The 19,001-nt window shown below is 45.2% G+C and overlaps 1 protein-coding gene across 1 annotated transcript in view; it reads right to left on the bottom strand.

Annotated features, from left to right (window-relative positions):
• hgd (homogentisate 1,2-dioxygenase) overlaps nucleotides 1-16,551 on the bottom strand; it is a 39,431-nt gene extending 22,880 nt beyond the window's left edge. Inside the window, exons 1-5 of the mRNA XM_078232989.1 lie at nucleotides 16,396-16,551; nucleotides 12,593-12,664; nucleotides 10,371-10,459; nucleotides 6,780-6,885; nucleotides 1,465-1,524 (exon numbers count right to left, since the gene is read on the bottom strand). Coding sequence (XP_078089115.1) covers nucleotides 1,465-1,524; nucleotides 6,780-6,885; nucleotides 10,371-10,459; nucleotides 12,593-12,664; nucleotides 16,396-16,410 — 342 coding nt within the window. The 5' untranslated portion in view covers nucleotides 16,411-16,551. The remainder of the gene's footprint in view (nucleotides 1-1,464; nucleotides 1,525-6,779; nucleotides 6,886-10,370; nucleotides 10,460-12,592; nucleotides 12,665-16,395) is intronic.
• Between the last annotated feature and the right edge of the window lie 2,450 nt (nucleotides 16,552-19,001).

The raw sequence follows: 19,001 nt of genomic DNA, 5'->3' as shown, positions 1-19,001 counted from the left end.
GTTCTCCTCCAAGTCACTAACCATACTCACTTGCAAATATGTCTCCGTTCCTTCACTGTCGTTGGGTCAAAATCCTGGAACTCCTTCCCTAACAGCACTGTGGGTGTACCTACACCACATGGACTGCCGTAGTTCAAGAAGGCCTTCGCAATTAGGGATGGGCAATAAATGCTGGTCTACTTAGCAATGGTCACATCTCGTAATTGATTTAAAATAATAAATATATTGTTTGGATATGTGAATGGATCATTACTCTCCATTTAACAGTGCTGTTCTTAACCTGTTGCTGATGCTAACAGTGGGAGTTTGAAAAGGGAGGTTTCCAGTCCATGGCCAAAGCAAACTCACCTGGATTAATCCAACATTTACAAAAAGCCATGAAGGAATATGGAATAGGGAACATAAATAACATCCGTGCCACACAAGTGGCAGGCATTGACCATCTCCAACAAGAGAAGATCTAACCATTGCCCCTTGGCATTCAATGGCATTACCACTGCTGAATCCCCCGATATCAACGTCCTGGAGGTCTCCATTGACCAGAAACTGAACTAGACCAGCCATGGGAATACTGTGACCACCATTGACCAGAAACTGAACTAGACCAGCCATGGGAATACTGTGGCCACCAGAGCAGGTCAAAGGCTAGGAATCCCATAGTGAGTAACTCACATTCTAATTCCTCACTCCGTCCACCATCTCTACAAGGCACAAGTCAGTAGTATGAGGGAATACTCTCAGCTTGCCTGGATGGCTGCAGCTCCAACAGCACTCAAGAAGCTCGACACCATCCAGGACAAAGTAGCCCACTTGATTGTTACTCCCTTCACGAATATTCACTCCCTCCACCACCGACAAACAGTGGCAGCCGTGTATACCATTTATGAGATGCACTGGAGGAACTCATCAAGGTTCCTTAGGCAAATGAAACCCAAGACTCAATTCTAACCAACACTGGGACAAACCTGTTCCAGTGCAGGGATTGTTGCAGCACTGGGGAATACCTGTTCCAGTGCAAGGATTGCAGTTAGCATGCTGCTTCATCACAGTGCCAGGAGTCAGGTTCAAATCCGGCCTCGGCTGACTGTCTATGTGGACTTTGTACATTCTCCCCATGTGTGTGTGGGTTCCTCCGGGTGCTCATGTTTCCTCCTACACTCCAATGATGTGCAGGTTAGGTTGATTGGCTAAATTGCCCCTTAGTATCAGGGTGATTGACAGGGTAAATACAGGGAGTTACGGGGATCGGGCCTGGCTGGGATTCTTGTTGGTGCAGGCTCAATAGGCTAATTGGCCTCCTTCTGCACTGCAGGGATTCTATGATTCTATGATTGTTCCAGCACTAGGACATACCTGTTCCAGTGCAGGGATTGTCCCATACAGCCCTGTAACACTGTTGGTATGACATTACGTAATTCTGCAGATCAGTCGAGGCAGTCATAAGTAAAATAAATCCAGTCTTACCATTACAAAATCAACTTTCTTCTCTGACGTTTTGTCAATTTTAAATGGCAACCATCTGAGCTAGAAGCAGAATAAAAGAATTTGTGATTTTCATTCCAAGTTAAGGATATGCATGACTTGTCCAGACTGCCACTGTCTTTTGGACAATGAGTTGATATATTATTTGAAAATGATAAAAGATCTACTTGAACGTGCAAATTGGGTACAGCATTTTGCAGGAATTTACCTTTATATATTAAAAATCGTATGGCTGGGATTCTCCCAAAAAAATTCTAAATGTTGAATTAGTGTGAAAACTGGAGTAAATCGCACTTTTTTTCAGTGGGAGTTCAGAGAGGAATTTCTCACACTCTGTGCACCTGCAGAGTGCACTGGCATAAATCACATTGAAGATCAGTGGGTGGGGCTCTTCCCGCTGGAGAGGCCGGCAGCATAGCGCTGAGCAGGTCACTGGGATCTGCACATGCGCAGTGGCCCCCGTGTGCCGGCCTCCTGATTGCTGTCCAGCTTAATCGCTGTCCAGCCCCGCGATCCCCGCAACGCTGGCCCTCCGCCCCCCAACCCCTCCCATGGCCTGATAGCTGGACCCCCGACCATGCTCGGCCCCCTCCCTGAATCCCTCCCTTCTCAGCTGCCCTGATCTCCAGAACAACCCTCCCCCCCATTGATTGACCTCCAATCATACCCCCCACCGACAGTGCCCCCCCCGCCTTCTCCCCCACCGTAGCCTCCCCAGGCAGGCTGACTTCCCCCCGCCCCACCCCACACCCCGATGGCCAGCCCCAATCACTGGCTTCCCTCCCTTAACCCACTGATCCCGATTGCAGAGTGGCAGCAGGAGCCCCCCCCCATCCCCACCAATCGCCCCACCAGGCCCTGCCCACACCAGGCCCCGCCCCTAAGTCCTGCCCTCATGGGCCCTGCCCTTTGGCACGGCCCCATGCCCAATGAGCAGTGGCTATGTGCTCCTTGGGCATTGGCACTTTGCCCCTTGGGCAGTGCCAGGGGGTCCAGGCTCGCACTGCCAAAGTTGCAATGTCCGGGGGGGGGGGCACTCCCCAACCACCACCCGACCCTGTGTGGGGGCCCCAATTGCCCCCCCCCCCCCCTTCACTCCAGTGGGGTCGGGCCACCAGCTCCCTGAAAGTGGGGAGCTACTGTAAACCCTGCTGGAGTGAAATACTCCTGGCATAGGGTGGGGAGGAGAGGCTAGCGGGCCCGCTAATTGCATTTAAAATATATTTAAATTTCTATGCACATGCATTATGCAGCTCCACACCTATTTCTGACACAGAGCTGACAGTGCCGGAAATCTGGCGCTGGGAGACCACTCGGGGCCGGACGCCCAGCATAGATCACGCAGATCGGGCGCTGCCTAAATCTCCCAGCCTGCTGCGCTAAAAAATTACAGTAGTGGGATGGGAGAATCATCCCCTATACCTTCAATCACTTTCTGCCAATAAAATATATGACATTAAAAATGGGTCTGAATTATGTCTTGTCCAATGATCTCCGACTTTGCAACCCTACTTCACGTGAAGACTGCCCGGTCTTGACATCAGGAGTAATCTGTTAGAATGGTTCACTTCCCTATTGTGGACTATATGGGATTTACATACCATCCAATGAAATAAAAATTGGACAAGTTCTACGAATGACAGACTAAACACAAAGACCACCTACGTAAACCAGACCTTGCTCTCTGTGAAACAAAATGCTCCTTAAAAAGCCCAATAGCCAAAAATGTTGTAGGCCTCGAGTTCCTAAGACATTTGTATTTGGCTCAATCTGGCCGTGCTCGCCCAAGACTGGAAAATCCTGTCTGAGGCCAACAGACGTTTGCCAGATTCGTATCCCGCTCGCAACGATTCCCATGCCGGGCAGGATGGGAAAATTTCACCCAATATGTCATATATCCTCTTATGACATCCTAGATTTTGCACTGGTAGAGTATATACAAAAGATTAGACTGTCGCTTAGATTATTCATTAAAAAATAACAGCTAAATAGTCATAACATACGATGCAGTGGGTTATAATAATTCACAGACCTATTTAGTCCTCCTTGAATGCATGATTTGTTTCCAAAGATATGACTTACTCATAAAATTCATAAAAGTACATTACATGATCGTTCAAAGTTGACATTACGCCAAATGCAAACCAAATCAGTTTCTTCCAAGTCTAACTAAAGGCACAAGAAACTGTAACAATTCTATGATTCTGTGATGGAGGGTTCAGTAAGTGTCAGCAGCCTCCATCGAACAAATTTATATATCAAGAACAAAGAACAAAGAACAATACAGCACAGGAACAGGCCCTTCGGCCCTCCAAGCCCGTGCCGCTCCCTGGTCCAAACTAGACCATTCTTTTGTATCCCTCCATTCCCACTCCGTTCATATGGCTGTCTAGATAAGTCTTAAACGTTCCCAGTGTATCCGCCTCCACCACCTTGCCTGGCAGCGCATTCCAGGCCCCCACCACCCTCTGTGTAAAATATGTCCTTCTGATATCTGTGTTAAACCTCCCCCCCTTCACCTTGAACCTATGACCCCTCGTGAACGTCACCACCGATCTGGGGAAAAGCTTCCCACCGTTCACCCTATCTATGCCTTTCATAATTTTATACACCTCTATTAAGTCTCCCCTCATCCTCCGTCTTTCCAGGGAGAACAACCCCAGTTTACCCAATCTCTCCTCATAACTAAGCCCCTCCATACCAGGCAACATCCTGGTAAACCTCCTCTGTACTCTCTCCAAAGCCTCCACGTCCTTCTGGTAGTGTGGCGACCAGAACTGGACGCAGTATTCCAAATGCGGCCGAACCAACGTTCTATACATCTGCAACATCAGACCCCAATTTTTATACTCTATGCCCCGTCCTATAAAGGCAAGCATGCCATATGACTTCTTCACCATCTTCTCCACCTGTGACGTCACCTTCAAGGATCTGTGGACTTGCACACCCAGGTCCCTCTGCGTATCTACACCCTTTATAGTTCTGCCATTTATCGTATAGCTCCTCCCTACATTATTTCTACCAAAATGCATCACTTCGCATTCATCAGGATTGAACTCCATCTGCCATTTCTTTGCCCAAATTTCCAGCCTATCTATATCCTTCTGTAGCTTCTGACAATGCTCCTCACTATCTGCAAGTCCTGCCAATTTTGTGTCGTCCGCAAACTTACTGATCACCCCAGTTACACCTTCTTCCAGATCATTTATATAAATCACAAACAGCAGAGGTCCCAATACAGAGCCCTGCGGAACACCACTAGTCACAGGCCTCCAGCCGGAAAAAGACCCTTCCACTACCACCCCCTGTCTTCTGTGACCAAGCCAGTTCTCCACCCATCTAGCCACCTCCCCCTTTATCCCATGAGATCCAACCTTTTTCACCAGCCTACCATGAGGAACTTTGTCAAACGCTTTACTCAAGTCCATATAGACGACATCCACGCCCTTCCCTCGTCAACCATTCTAGTCACTTCTTCAAAAACTCCACCAGGTTAGTGAGGCATGACCTCCCTCTGACAAAACCATGCTTACTATCGTTAATGAGTTTATTCCTTTCTAACTGCGCATACATCCTATCTCTAAGAATCTTCTCCAACAACTTCCCCACCACGGACGTCAAGCTCACCGGCCTATAATTACCCGGGTTATCCTTCCTACCCTTCTTAAATAACGGGACCACATTAGCTATCCTCCAATCCTCTGGGACCTCACCTGCGTCCAGTGACAAGACAAAGATTTGCGTCAGAGGCCCAGCAATTTCATCTCTCGTCTCCCTGAGCAGCCTTGGATAGATTCCATCAGACCCTGGGGATTTGTCAGTCTTTATATTCTCTAACAAACCTAACACTTCCTCCCTTGTAATGGAGATTTTCTCCAACGGTTCAACACTCCCCTCCGAGACACTCCCAGTCAACACATCCCTCTCCTTTGTGAATACCGACGCAAAGTATTCATTTAGGATCTCCCCTACTTCTTTGGGCTCCAAGCATAATTCCCCACTTTTGTCCCTGAGAGGTCCGATTTTTTCCCTGACAACCCTTTTGTTCCTAACGTATGAATAAAATGCCTTGGGATTCTCCTTAATCCTGTCTGCCAGGGACATTTCGTGACCCCTTTTTGCCCTTCTAATTCCCCGTTTGAGTTCTTTCCTACTTTCTTTGTACTCCTCCAGAGCTCCCTCCGTTTTTAGCTCCCTGGACCTAACATACGCCTCTCTTTTCTTTTTGACCAGTCCCTCAATTTCCCTGGTTATCCACGCTTCTCGAATCCTACCCTTCCTATACTTCTTTTTTACAGGCACATGCCTGTCCTGTAGCCCTAACAACTGTTCCTTAAAAGACTCCCACATGCCAGATGTGGATTTACCCTCAAACAGCCTCTCCCAATCAAGAGCTGCCAATTTCTGCCTAATCCCACTAAAGTTAGCCTTCCCCCAATCCAACACCTTACCCTTGGGACACCACTCATCCTTTTCCATCACTATCCTAAAGCTAACAGAATTGTGGTCACTATTTCCTACATGTTCCCCTACCGAAACTTTGAAGACCTGACCGGGCTCATTCCCAGTACTAGGTCCAGTATAGCCCCCTCTCTAGTCGGGCTATCTACATATTGTTCCAAAGAACCCTCCTGTACGCATTTTACAAATTCCTCCCCATTCAGAGTCCCTGCTCTCAGCGATTTCCAGTCTATACCAGGGAAATTGAAGTCTCCCACTCCAACAACCCTATTTTTCCTGCACCTATCCAGTATCTCCTGACATATCCGTTCTTCCACTTCCCTTGGGCTGTTGGGGGGCCTGTAGTACACCCCCAACATAGTGACTGCGCCCTTCCTGTTTCTAAGCTCCACCCAGAGTGACTCGTTACACGACCCCTCTGAATTGTCCTCCCTCTGCACTGCTGTAATATGCCTTCCATTGTGGTATTGAACCAAAGAACAAAGCACGCAGCGAGAGGAACTGGCTCTGGTGGCATCAACCCAATTGCTTTGCAGTTACCCATTATTAACTTATTGGTCTCCCAAAGCCAGTTTGTCTTGTTCCATTAATGCATTGGCACAATGAAGTGCTCAGCTCTGAGACCGGGGAGGGCATCTATTCAAATAAATCTGGTTTTCATCCCAAATAACTGTATCAAAAGAACATACATCCCTGCCAAGATTTTGTCACAATGCACAATATGCAAGACATTTCGTTTCATAAGATAAATTGCACTTTACGTTGAAAGGGTAAGAATCTTTTAAAAATGTAGCCCCAAATATTTTTATGACTACATGATTGCAACATTTTATTACCTGGTTGGGATCAGGTCTGATTTCTTCCCAATTGTAGGATAAGTTTCCCTGTGGTATGGAAGCAAAGGGCTTGTGAAGAACTGTAGGTAAAATACGATAAAACCAACTGGAAAGCAAAGGGTAGAAAGAAACTAATTAAGTTCGGAGTGAAATGCCCAGATGTATCATTGCAAGAATGGTAAAAAAAAATGAAGTTACATAAAAGAAAATCATTGTGGATGCTGGAACCTGAAACAAAAACAGAAAATGCTGGAAAATCTCAGCAGGTTTGACAGCATCTGCAGAGAGAGAGCAAAGCTAACATTTCAAGTCTGGTTAACTCTTTGCCAGACTCTTCTGATGAAGAGTCTTCAAGATTTGAAACTTTAGCTCTGAAAAATAAAGTTAGTCTGGCTTATGGACAGGCCTACCTGCATTAACAGCTAAGGAAGTGCCAAATTTTGCAATGGAACTCTCTCCCTCTAATTTTAATAAACCAATGGGACGTGAAAACAGGTCAGGAAACTTAGAAACTTAGAATCTTAGAAACCCTACAGCACAGAAAGAGGCCATTTGGCCCATCGAGTCTGCACCGACCACAATCCCACCCAGGCCCTACTCCGATATCCCTAGATATTTACCCACTAATCCCTCTAACCTACGCATCCCAGGACACTAAGGGCAATTTTTTAGCATGGCCAATCAACCTAACCCGCACATCTTTGGACTGTGGGAGGAAACCGGAGCACCCGGAGGAAACCCACGCAGACACGAGGAGAATGTGCAAACTCCACACAGACAGTGACCCAAGCCAGGAATCGAACCCAGGTCCCTGGAGCTGTGAAGCAGCAGTGCTAACCACTGTGCTACCGTGCCGCCCTGTCGCACACAACATTGGAGAATATGAGCAGCAGTCTTTAAAAGACTGCACATTCCACTGAAGGGTAATTTGTGCTGGTGGAAGAAAAATAGATGAATTGTTCATTAAATGTGTGTGTGTGTGTGTGTGTGGGTGTGTGTGTGGAGTTTGCATATTCTCCCTGTGTCTGCGTGGGTTTCCTCCGAGTGGGTGTTCCGGTTTCCTCCCACAAGTCCAAAGATGTACAGGTTAGATTGAATGGCCATGCCAAGTTGACTGTAGTGTCAGGGGCATTAGCAGGGTAAATATGTGGGGTTTCGGGAATAGTAGCTGGGTGGGATTGTGGTCAATGCAGACTCGATGGGCAGAATGGCCTCTTTCTGCACTGTAGGGATTCTATTCTATCTATGTGGGCAATAATAGTCTATTTCAAGGCAAACAATGGAGATCCTCCCACAGGAAGTATACCAAAGGAGTGCAGCCTGAACTGGGCTGAAAGCTTGCCTCTAGTTGCCTCTGGTGGCTATGATTCATCTTTCATTCCCTCCCCCTGCAGTATAAATATCTCCCACTTTCTATGCCTTTTAGCTTTGACAAAGGGTCATCTGGATTCAAAACGTCAGCTCTTTTCTCTCCTTCTAGATGCTGCCAGACCTGCTGAAATTTTCCAGCATTTTCCCTTTTGGTTTCAGATTCCAGCATCCACAGTAATTTGTTTTTATCTAGTAAAAAGATAATTGCAAGTTTGATGCACTATCAATCAAGCAAAGACTAGTTTGTATGCAAGAACAAATAGGCTTTTATTAGCAAAAGACTTGGAGCACACCCATGCCGATGAACTGGTCCAGAGACTGAGGCAGGGGGTGGGGAGCAGTCACCTTTATACCTGGACCAGGGGGGGAGGAGTCCCAGGCAGGGCCGGCAGGGGCATGTCCAGGCATGTCACACATACACAGGCAATAAACTAACAGTGGTTTACCACAAAACCAAAGGATGATTGCCTAAACAAATGGCTCCTGACATCTGACTTCAAATGAGGAAAAGGTTTGCTAATATCAAGAAGCAGGCGGAAGTGAATGTTTTTCCACACCTTTACATACATTTCTTGTTTGATGTACATCATGTTGGACACAAACTCAAGTGGAAAGCTCCCACACCTTTAGTGAGGTACCGCTGCAAGTACCAGATAAAGATCAACATAGATCTTACACTATGTTTAAACTGAATAGTGTCCTTTCACCCATTGGAGGTGGTGGACATAGAATAAGCTTAAGCTTGGAGCTCTTCTCTCTTATTAACAGGTTTTATTCAGTAAAGTTATCAGCCCAGTCCTTCACACAAATCAGCCTCCCATCCATTGACTCCATTTACACTTCTCGGTGCTTGGAAAAGCAGCCAGCATCAGGGACCCCACACATCCTGGGCATACTCACTTTTACCTTCTTCCTTCAGGAAAAATATACAAAAGTCTGAGGACATGTACCAACCAACTCAAGAACAGCTTCTTCCCTGCTGCTACCAGACTTACCTCCTATGTCTTATGGTCTTATCTATGGGGAGAGAGCGGGTAAATGGAGTTGAAATCAACCATGATTGAATGGTGGAGTGGACTCGATGGGCCGAATGGCCTTACTTCCGCTCCTATGTCTTATGGTCTTATGGTCTTATGGTCTTATGGTCTTATGGTCTTATGGTATTAAGTTGATCTTTCTCTGCACCCTAGCTACGACTGTAATACTACATTCTGCACTCTCTCATTTCCTTCTCTATGAACGGTACGCTTTGTCTGTATAGCGCGCAAGAAACAATACTTTTCACTGTATACTAATACATGTGACAATAATAAATCAAATTAACTCAAATCAAGTCAACTGACTCAAGAACAGTTTCTTCCCTGCTGCCATCAGACTTTTAAATAGACCTATTATATATTAAGCTGATCTTTCTCTACAGCCTAGCTATGACTGTAAGACTATATTCTGTACCCTCTCCTTTCCTTTTCCCCTATGTATGCTACGAACGGTATAACCGCTTTGCCTGTATACCACACAAGAAACGATACTTTTCACCGTATCCCAATACACGTGACAATAATAAATCAAATCAAATCAAAGCCATTAAGACAGAGATTAGTCCTGATTTCATAAGAACCATCACCCCATGTTTCTTCTCATATCAAAATGTAGAAAACTGTTTTTTTTAACAAAAGCATTCTTTCCCCCCACAACCCAAGGAGTCGTCAATATTCTATTTTATTCCCTTACAAGATTAATTTCCTTTGGATAAATTTCATCAGCGTGTTTGATAAATTAAATACTGAATTAGCAAAATTGGTTTTAAAATTTCTTCTTGTGCGTTACTTTCTCCTGAACCTGTTACTAAACTCCTACCCATCAGCTGATAAATGAGGATCTGGCTGAAATAATCTCAATCTAACAAAGCACAATTTGTAATTACTGTAGCTCAGAATCGTTCTTTGGTAATAATTTCATTCACTTCTCAAAGACCTCTCGTGAGGATGTTGAACTTGCTTTGGAAGCTTCGCTAAATTGATGTGTTGGTGTTCTTTCACAACCAATGGTTTCTTCACCATTTGATTATTGGGAATTTTGGAATTTTACCCATTAAAACGTTTCTCTGGTTACCTTCGTTTTATGATGATCACATTGGAACATTAATGGATCTTATTTGTTTAGATGTCATAATACATGCAGTAAGTACTAGTATTAATTTTGCCATAAAATCAATATTACCTCCTCTTGTTGTTGTATCTTGGACAAGTGAAGGCCGAACCAGAGAGTTGTTCAGCATACAACCCATATGGACAAACCTGTGGGTTATTCTGAAATGTAAAAAAAAATACCAAACTGTTATTGTTTCATTATTTACTTGACAAGATTATTCCTGTTGTTGCTACTATTAACAATTGGAAATCATTGCTGACAAATCAAAAGTAACTTTTTCATATTCATTGTCAAACAGTTGATATGAACCAGTAGCCTTTTCTGCCACCCACCACTTCCCCTGGACGCTCCGGAATGTTCCGAACTGTTCAAACATACAATTGTACGAATTATGAGCAGGGGTAGGCCGCTCGGCCTCCCGAGCCTGCTCCGCCATTCAATAAGGTCACGGCTGATCTCATTTTAACCTTAACTGCACCTTCCTGCCTACCCCTGATAACCTTTCACCCCCTTGTTCATCAAGAATCTATCTACCTCTGCCTTAAAAATGTTCAATGATTCTGCTTCCGCTGCCTTTTGAGGAAGAGAGTTCCAAGAATTCATGATTGTGAAGTTGAGTTTGTGAAGTGTGGTCCTTTTAAAAGCTGGTTTTGTGTTCAGCGCTTGGAGGTTTAACGTGCAGGTGCATACAGGGTATGCAGACTGCAACATTTGCAGTAAAGACCAAGCATCAGGGTTGCCTTGGTAACAGGCTTTGCAGGCTTTTGAACTTTGAATTCAGCCTATCAGTTTAAAGAAGACACTCAGCTATCAAGAACTTTTCAAATTTAAACTTGTTGTTGTTGACAACAGCAGACCAATCCTGTTGTAGGAAAATTGATAGGCCACCGCATTTGTAAAGAGGAGATCAACTACCTGCCTGCAGTTCAGTTCAGTTCAACTGAAGAGCTGCCACCTCTCAAAGCCTAGAGCGGGAAACAGCAGCTCTCTGCTGGCTTCAAATATCTCTTAAGAGAACTCACCATCTATCTAAAGAAGAGTACCAAATCAGAAAGAGCTTGCAGATAGCGGAATCGACAGAAGAACTCCAAAGTTTTCCAAAGCCACAAAACCTGGTGGTATATTTTTTGAGAGTGACTAAATTTTTTTGTTAATTTTTTTTTTGTTAATGAATAAACCTTGTACTTATCTGAACAGCATTCCAGTAGAATCTTACTTTAATTGATGTGTTACTTGTTTAGTTAAAGTTCCCTGTTAGTTAAAAATAAATTGTCAATTGTTCACTTAATGTGGGTGTCAGGAATTTCTGTTAGTTAACCTCTAAACATTACCAAAGAACAGTTCACACCTTCCCAAACACTTTTAACAGATTACAAAGTGAGGTATTCTTCTCTGGGGGATTCAGGGTGGCTCCTCAAAAGGGAATGAACCTCTACGTCATAACACTTTCTTTTGATTTTGATTTGATTTGATTTGATTTATTATTATCAAGACTACAAGAAACTACAAAAGGTTGTGAATGTAGCTCAGTCCATCACACAAACCAGCCTCCCATCCATTGACTCTGTCTACACTTCCCACTGTCTCGGCAAAGCAGCTAGTATAATCAAGGACCCCACACACCCCAGACATTCTCTCTTCCACCTTCTTCCATCGGGAAAAAGGTACAAAAGTCTGAGGTCACGTACCAACCGACTCAAGAACAGCTTCTTCCCTGCTGCCGTCAGACTTTTGAATGGACTTACCTTGCACTAAGTTGATCTTTCTCTACACCCTAGCTATGACTGTAACACTACATCCTGCATTCTCTTGTTTCCTTCTCTATGAACAGCATGCTTTGTCTGTATAGTGCGCAAGAAACAATACTTTTCACTGTATGGTAATATATGTTACAATAATAAATCAAATCAAATTGCACATTCTCCCGGTATCTGCGTGGGTTTCCTCCGAGTGCTCCAGTTTCCTCCCACAGCCCAAAGATGTGCGGGTTAGGTTCATTGGCCATGCTAAATTAACTCTAGTGTCAGGGGGATTAGCAGGGTAAATATAAGGGGTTGGGGAATAGGGTCTGGGTGGGATTGTGTTCGGGCAGACTTGACGGGCCGAATGGCCTCCTTCTGCACTGTGGGGATTCTATGATAACAAATCAAATCAAAAAGCAGGTCACCATCAGAAGTGAGTGAAAAGTGTGAGCTAATCAGGAGGCCGTGTGGTCTACACCTGTTCTTAATTCTCATGTCGTGATTAAGCTCACTGCAGGCGATAAAAGAGGTGGGAAAATTCTACAGTACCTGACCCTTTGGTAAGGATCCAGGACAGCTGGGATCTTCTGAAGAAAACTCATTGCCAAATCCTGACATGTACTGGAAAAGAACAGACAGTGAACAGTCAGTAATGTGCCATTTCGGTATTCTAGTAAAGCAATTGATTTAAATAGCTATAAAATTGCACAAGTATTACTGTGTCTAATTAGATGATGCCCTTGTTTTGTCCTTGGAATGATTTTTATCCAAGCATCTAATTTGACAGCTCAATAACTTGAAATTTTTTTAAAATTTCACAATGAGGCTTTGAATATTCAAACATAAATGCATATATTAGAAGATGTGTGTATTTAGGTGGCACAGTGGTTAGCGCTGCTGCCTCACAGTGCCAGGGACCCGGGTTCGATTCCCGCTTGGGCCACTGTCTGTGTGGTGTTTGCACATTCTCCCCGTGTCTGCGTGGGTTTCCTCCCACACTCTGAAAGACGTGCTGGTTAGGATGCAATGGCCGTGCTAAATTCTCCCTCAGTGTACCCGAACAGGCGCCGGAGTGTGGCGACTGGGGGATTTTCACAGTAACTTCGTTGCGGTGTTAATGTCAGCCTACTTGTGACACTAATAAATAAATAACCTTATCTGTCAATGCAAGTTTACTACCATGGTCATTTAAATTTATTTCTCCACAGATTTTACTTATTGTCCTACCTCAGTAAGGACAGTTTCATCAAACTTGTCTGAAAATATTTTTCTCGTCCTCTTTTCTAGCAGTTGAAAGATGTACAATGAAGAGACCAGAACTGAGAGGTTATAACAATCAAGGGTGTTTGAATAGGTTTCTGATAGTTTTGATCAGGTTTGATAGGGCAGATATAGAGAAGATGTTTCAACTTGAGGGGTTCAATCCTATAAATTTAATGGTCACTAATAAATCCAATAAGGAATTCAGAAGAAAATTCTTAACCCAGAGAATCTTCTGAATGTGCAATGGGACAGATGCATACAAGGTGAAGCTACACAAGCACGTAAGGGCAAACAGAATGAAAGGTCATGCTGATAGTGTTAGTTGAATTGGAATGGGAGGAGGTTCATGCGGGGAATAAATACCAGTATGGAGCAGTTGAGCTGAATGACCTGTTTCTGTGCTTTAGACTCTTTGCTAAGTAATTCTATATATTGGGATTGAGGGAAACCTGGTTTAGGGGTGCAGACACCTTCCCTTACCCCCTCTTGCCCCTCTAAGACCATCATGATGGTGGTGTGGTGCTTTTCACCAGATCACACCATGTCTAACTTCCCAGTCCTCTGGCAATTTCGTTGGACACTTCATTTCCATTGGGCAGCACGGTGGCACAGTGGTTAGCACTGCTGCCTCACAGCGCCAGGGACCCAGGTTCGATTCCCGGCTTGGGTCACTGTCTGTGTGGAGTTTGCACATTCTCCCCATGTCTGTGTGGGTTTCCTCCGGGTGCTCCAGTTTCCTCCCACAGTCCGAAAGATGTTCTGGTTAGGTGGATTGGCCATGCTAAATTGCCCCTTAGTGTCAGGGAGATTAGCAGAGTAAATATGTGGGGTTGCGGGGATAGGGCCTGGGTGGGATTGTGGTTGGTGCAGACTCGATGGGCCGAATGGCCTCCTTCAGCACTGTAGGGATTCTATGGTTTCTATTTTGTTCCGTCCTCTCATTTAAAATCTTCATTCGCTATTTACTCAATAAATACATTAAAATGCTCTCACCGAGATATCTATAATGCTTTCCTCTCTCAGGCTCTCTCAGCCTCTGCATCAAATATGACTTCTCATCCTTGGTGGTCAAATTCCATCTCAGCTCATCGTGCATTCTCACTGCATTCTTCCTTAGTCTACCCCTCCATGTAAACTCCCCTCCACATACTTACCACACTGTGGTAAACCACTGTTAGCTTATTACCTGTATATGTGACATGCCTGGACACATCCCTGCCGGCCCTACCCGAGACTCCTCCTCCCCCCCCCCCCCCCACCCCCCCCCCGGTCCAGGTATAAAGGTGACTGCTCCCCACCCCCCTGCCTCAGTCTGGACCAGTTCATCAGCATGGGTGTGCTCCAAGTCTTTTGCTAATAAAAGCCTATTTGTTCTTGCATACAAACTAGTCTTTGCTCGATTGATGGTGCATCACACACCTCCTTGGAATTGCCACATTACGTAGCCTCGCCATTCCCATGGAAGCAATCAGTTATTTAGCTCTGTCTTGGGTAATTCTGTAACAATTTCCAATTCCAGTGTTTCTAATGCAATAAATTAGAAATACTGGAATTGCATTCATGCCTTTATCTCTTACAGTTCTCCTTTTTCTCCAACATTTTCCTATTCCAGGTCTCCAGTTCATTTGAGCCTTTCTGAGTTTTTAAGTCATTAATAGCCTGGCGATGATCTTCTATAAATAAAAGCAAACTATGGCGGCAGATGCTGGAATCTGAAACAAAGACAGAAAATGATGCAAAATCTCAGCAGGTTTGACAGCATCTGTGGACGGAGAACAGAGCTAACATTTCAATGATTAGTGTCTTCAGACTCAAAATGTTGGCTCTGTTCTCTCTCCACAGATGCTGTCAGACCTGCTGAGATTATCTTCCATAATCTGTTTAATCTGGGGGATGTGTTTCTTCCCTGTCTTTTCACTGCACTTCCCCCTGTTCTAGCTGAAATGATCTCCTCCTACTGCCTTGATGTTCCTTGCAAGTTTTTTGGCTAATCATACAATTTCATAGAATCCCTAAATTGCGGAAGTAAGCCATTAAGCCCTTTGAGTCAGCTGTGACAGAGTATTTTATCCAGGCCCCCTCCCCTGCCCTATCCCCGTAACTCCATACATTTACCATGGCTAATCCCCAGAACCTACACATCTTGGGACACTAAGGGGCAATTTTACCATGGCCAATCCACCCAACCTGCACATCTTGGGAGTGTGGGAGGAAACCGGAGCACCCGGAGGAAACACGCAGACAAGGGGAGAATGTGCAAAATCTGCACAGTCACCCATGACCAGATTTGAACCTGGATCCCTGGCGCTGTGAGGCAGCAATGCTAACCACTGTGCCACCGTACTGCCCATCTCTCTCATGCCTTGTATGGTTTTTTTTCCCTGTAAGGATTCCCAGTTATTTGCGAAGATGGGAAGATATGTTGCGCTGCAACCATTTATTCACCTCCTCAACTCAATTGGTGAATTGCCCTCTCCTCTTAAATACTTGCGTAGAAATTAAGACTGGATTATCACAGATGCAGTAGGTGGCTACTCTCAGCCTCCTGCTGATTGGCTGTTGCTCACTTCATGCCAAGTTTCAAAATATGTTTGTGATCAAAGTCTGGAAGTTGTAAAGTGGACTGACCTTTAAACACAAACACACTGCTTTCTACTTTCCCCCAAAAGTGACCAACTTCCAGCTACTGAAAGCAATATGTTGCAAATTGCATATTGAAAGGAAAACAATTAAAATGCAGTAGAATTTCAATAATAAAAGAAACAAGCGATAATAACGGACAAACATATATGTGCACTAAACTGGTCGATAGTATGCTAACATTAGCTGGAAGGATAGTACTTTCAAGGCAAAATAAACAGGCCAGGGAAAGTTACAAATGCACATTAAAATATTTGGGAGAGAATAGGAAATGGAATGAAGCTTTTACCCCTCAGTAAATGAAATGAAGAATTATATCAATAAACATTCGTGGAACGTATCAAAATTGGTGAACAAGAAAAATCAATAAAGAATAGTTTTGAGAAAGTTGATTCCTGCGAGAAATAAAACATATTTATGTCTAAAATTTATGGATTCATAGTTCTTACCTTGAGTGATGCCATTTTTTATGTTGCTTTTTGTTTTGTTCAAAAAGTTCAGGGGAGGTTTAAATGAGAACTGGACAGAAGTGATTGAGCTTTGCTCCGAGAGAGAAGAGAAGTATGTCGCTCCAGGGCAAAGAACTTTATATTGCAGGGATTGCATTGGTCATGCTCCAGAACTTATGCAACATGTTTGATATTGAGAAAAAGTGAGGAGAGTGAGAGACGTCACAGGGTGAGACGTGGAGAGAGCAAAGGGAAATGAGAATGAAAAACATAAACCAAGAAAATAAAAAGTGAGCGAAAAACAAATACAATGGACAGGAAAAGGAGCAGAGAAGGAGAAAGCTATTAGACTCGAGCGAGAATTTAAGGATGGAAAAGTCCCCATTAACCATTTACAGTGTTGGCGTCAGCTAAACCACATTTAGCAACACTGGACTTTATTCTCCTTTGCCTAGCCCACTAAAATTCTAGGATATTGCCATCTCCTGATTTGACTTCGCCACTACCCTAACTCCATTCTAACTAAACAGTTGACCACTTCATTTGCTTTGTTGGCCACCATCCTGTTTGTCATAATAAATAGCTCTCCTCTGTTGCTAGTGTGTGTTCAGGAGAATTTTATACAGCAGTATGTTTGCAGACCAATAAGAAAGGAGGCACCTGTTATACCTGGGAATGAGGTGGATCAAGCGTCAGGAAGGCAACATTCAGGGGACAGTGATTGTTGCGTCGCAAGGATTAGTTTGCCTATGGAAAAGGACAAGGAATAATCCGGAGTAACTGGGAGAAAGGCAACTTCAGTGGGCAATGAATGAATCTGAACCAGAAAAACTGGAACCAAAGGTTGCCAGGCAAAACTGCAACTGAACAATGGGCTGCCTTTAAAGAAGAGATAGTTCAGGCACAGTCCAGGTATATAGTGGGTGGCACAGTGGTTAGCACTGCTGCCTCACAGCGCCAGGGACCCAAGTTTGATTCCCGGCTCGGGTGACTGTCTGTGTGGAGTTTGCACGTTCTCCCCGTGTCTGCGTGGGTTTCCTCCAGGTGCTCCGGTTTCTTCCCACAGTCTGAAAGACATGCTGGTTAGGTGCATTGACCTGAACAGGCGCCGGACTGTGGTGACTCGGGGAATTTCACAGTAACTTCATTGCAGTGTTAATGTAAGCCTTACTTGTGACTAATAAATAAATTTTACTTTATTCCCAGGAAGGGAAAAGGTGGGCAAACAAATCCAGAGCTTCCGGGATGATAAAAGAGGTAGCTATCAAAATAAAGCAGATAAAGTGTGCCTATGGTAAGTAGGTGGATTATACAATTGAGAACCAGGCTGAATATAAAATGCTCAGAGAGGAATTGAGAAAGCAAATAGGAAAAGTAAAGAGGGAGTGTGAGAAAAAAGTGGCAGCTAACATAAAAGTGAATCCAAATGTCTTCTGCAGCATATGAATGGAAAAAGGGTGATAAAAAGAGGAATAAGATCAATTAGGGGCCAAAAAGGGGATTTATGCATGGAGTCATTGGGGCATAGTTGAGTTATTAAGTGAATACTTTGCATCTGTCTTTACCAGGAAGAAGATGCTGCCCAGGGCATGGTGAAAGAGGAGATAGTTCAGATTCTTGAACGGTTTAAAACTGGTAAGGAGGAGGTATTGGCTAGACTGTCTGTACCTAAAGTTAATAACACACCAGGATTGGATGAGATAAACATCAAATACTGAAGATGCTGTAATCTGAAACAAAAACAGAAAATGCTGGAAAATCTCAGCGGGTCTGACAGCATCTGTGGAGAGAGAATAGAGCCAATGTTTTAGATGACCCTTCGTCAGAGCGGAGAGGAAAGAGAGTGAGTAGAGATTTATACTGTGAGGGTGCGGGGGGGGGTGGGGTGGGGGGGGTGTGGGGGGTGTGGGGGGGGTGTGGGGGGGGTGGGGGGGGAGTGGGTGGGGTGGGTGGGGGGGTGGGGAGGGGGTGGGGGGGGTGGGGTGGGGGGGGGTGGGGTGGGTGGGGGGGGTGGGGGGGTGGGGGGGGATGGGGGGGGGTGGGGGGGGATGGGGTGGGTGGGGGGGTGGGGGGGGGTGGGGGGTGGGGGGGGTGGGGGGGGTGGGGGAGTGGGGTGGGTGGGATGGGGTGGGTGGGGTGGAGGTGGGGGGGGTGGGGGGGTGGGTGAGGGGGTGGGGGGTGGGGGGGGTGGGGGGGGTGGGGGGGGTGGGGTGGGTGGGTGGGTGGGGGGGTGGGGGGGGTGGGGGGGTGGGGGGGGGTGGGGGGGTGGGGGGGTGGGGGGGGGTGGGGGGGGTGGGGGGGGGGGTGGGGGGGTGGGTGGGGGGGGTGGGGAGGGGGGGAGGGGAATGTGGAATTGGACAAAGGGAATGTGATGAAAAGCTTAGGAGTAAGAAAAAGTGATTATACAGTAAACCCAAGGAGTATGCCTTACCCGAACCTACCCAGTAATGACCAGTCATGTAATATATCGTATTGCTTCAGTGAACCATAATATCCAACTTAAAAATGGTGCATTGGCTTGGCTTCCTGTGGATGAAAGGGATCTTGTTACCCTAAGGAAACTTCCATATGTATATAAACTCCCTCATCTGCCAAAACGTCAGCAA

This window comes from Mustelus asterias, chromosome 17 (assembly GCF_964213995.1).
Source record: "Mustelus asterias chromosome 17, sMusAst1.hap1.1, whole genome shotgun sequence".
Taxonomy (NCBI): domain Eukaryota; kingdom Metazoa; phylum Chordata; class Chondrichthyes; order Carcharhiniformes; family Triakidae; genus Mustelus; species Mustelus asterias.
Note: the sequence above shows the minus strand (reverse complement) of the source record. Positions and strands in the feature narration are given on the sequence as shown.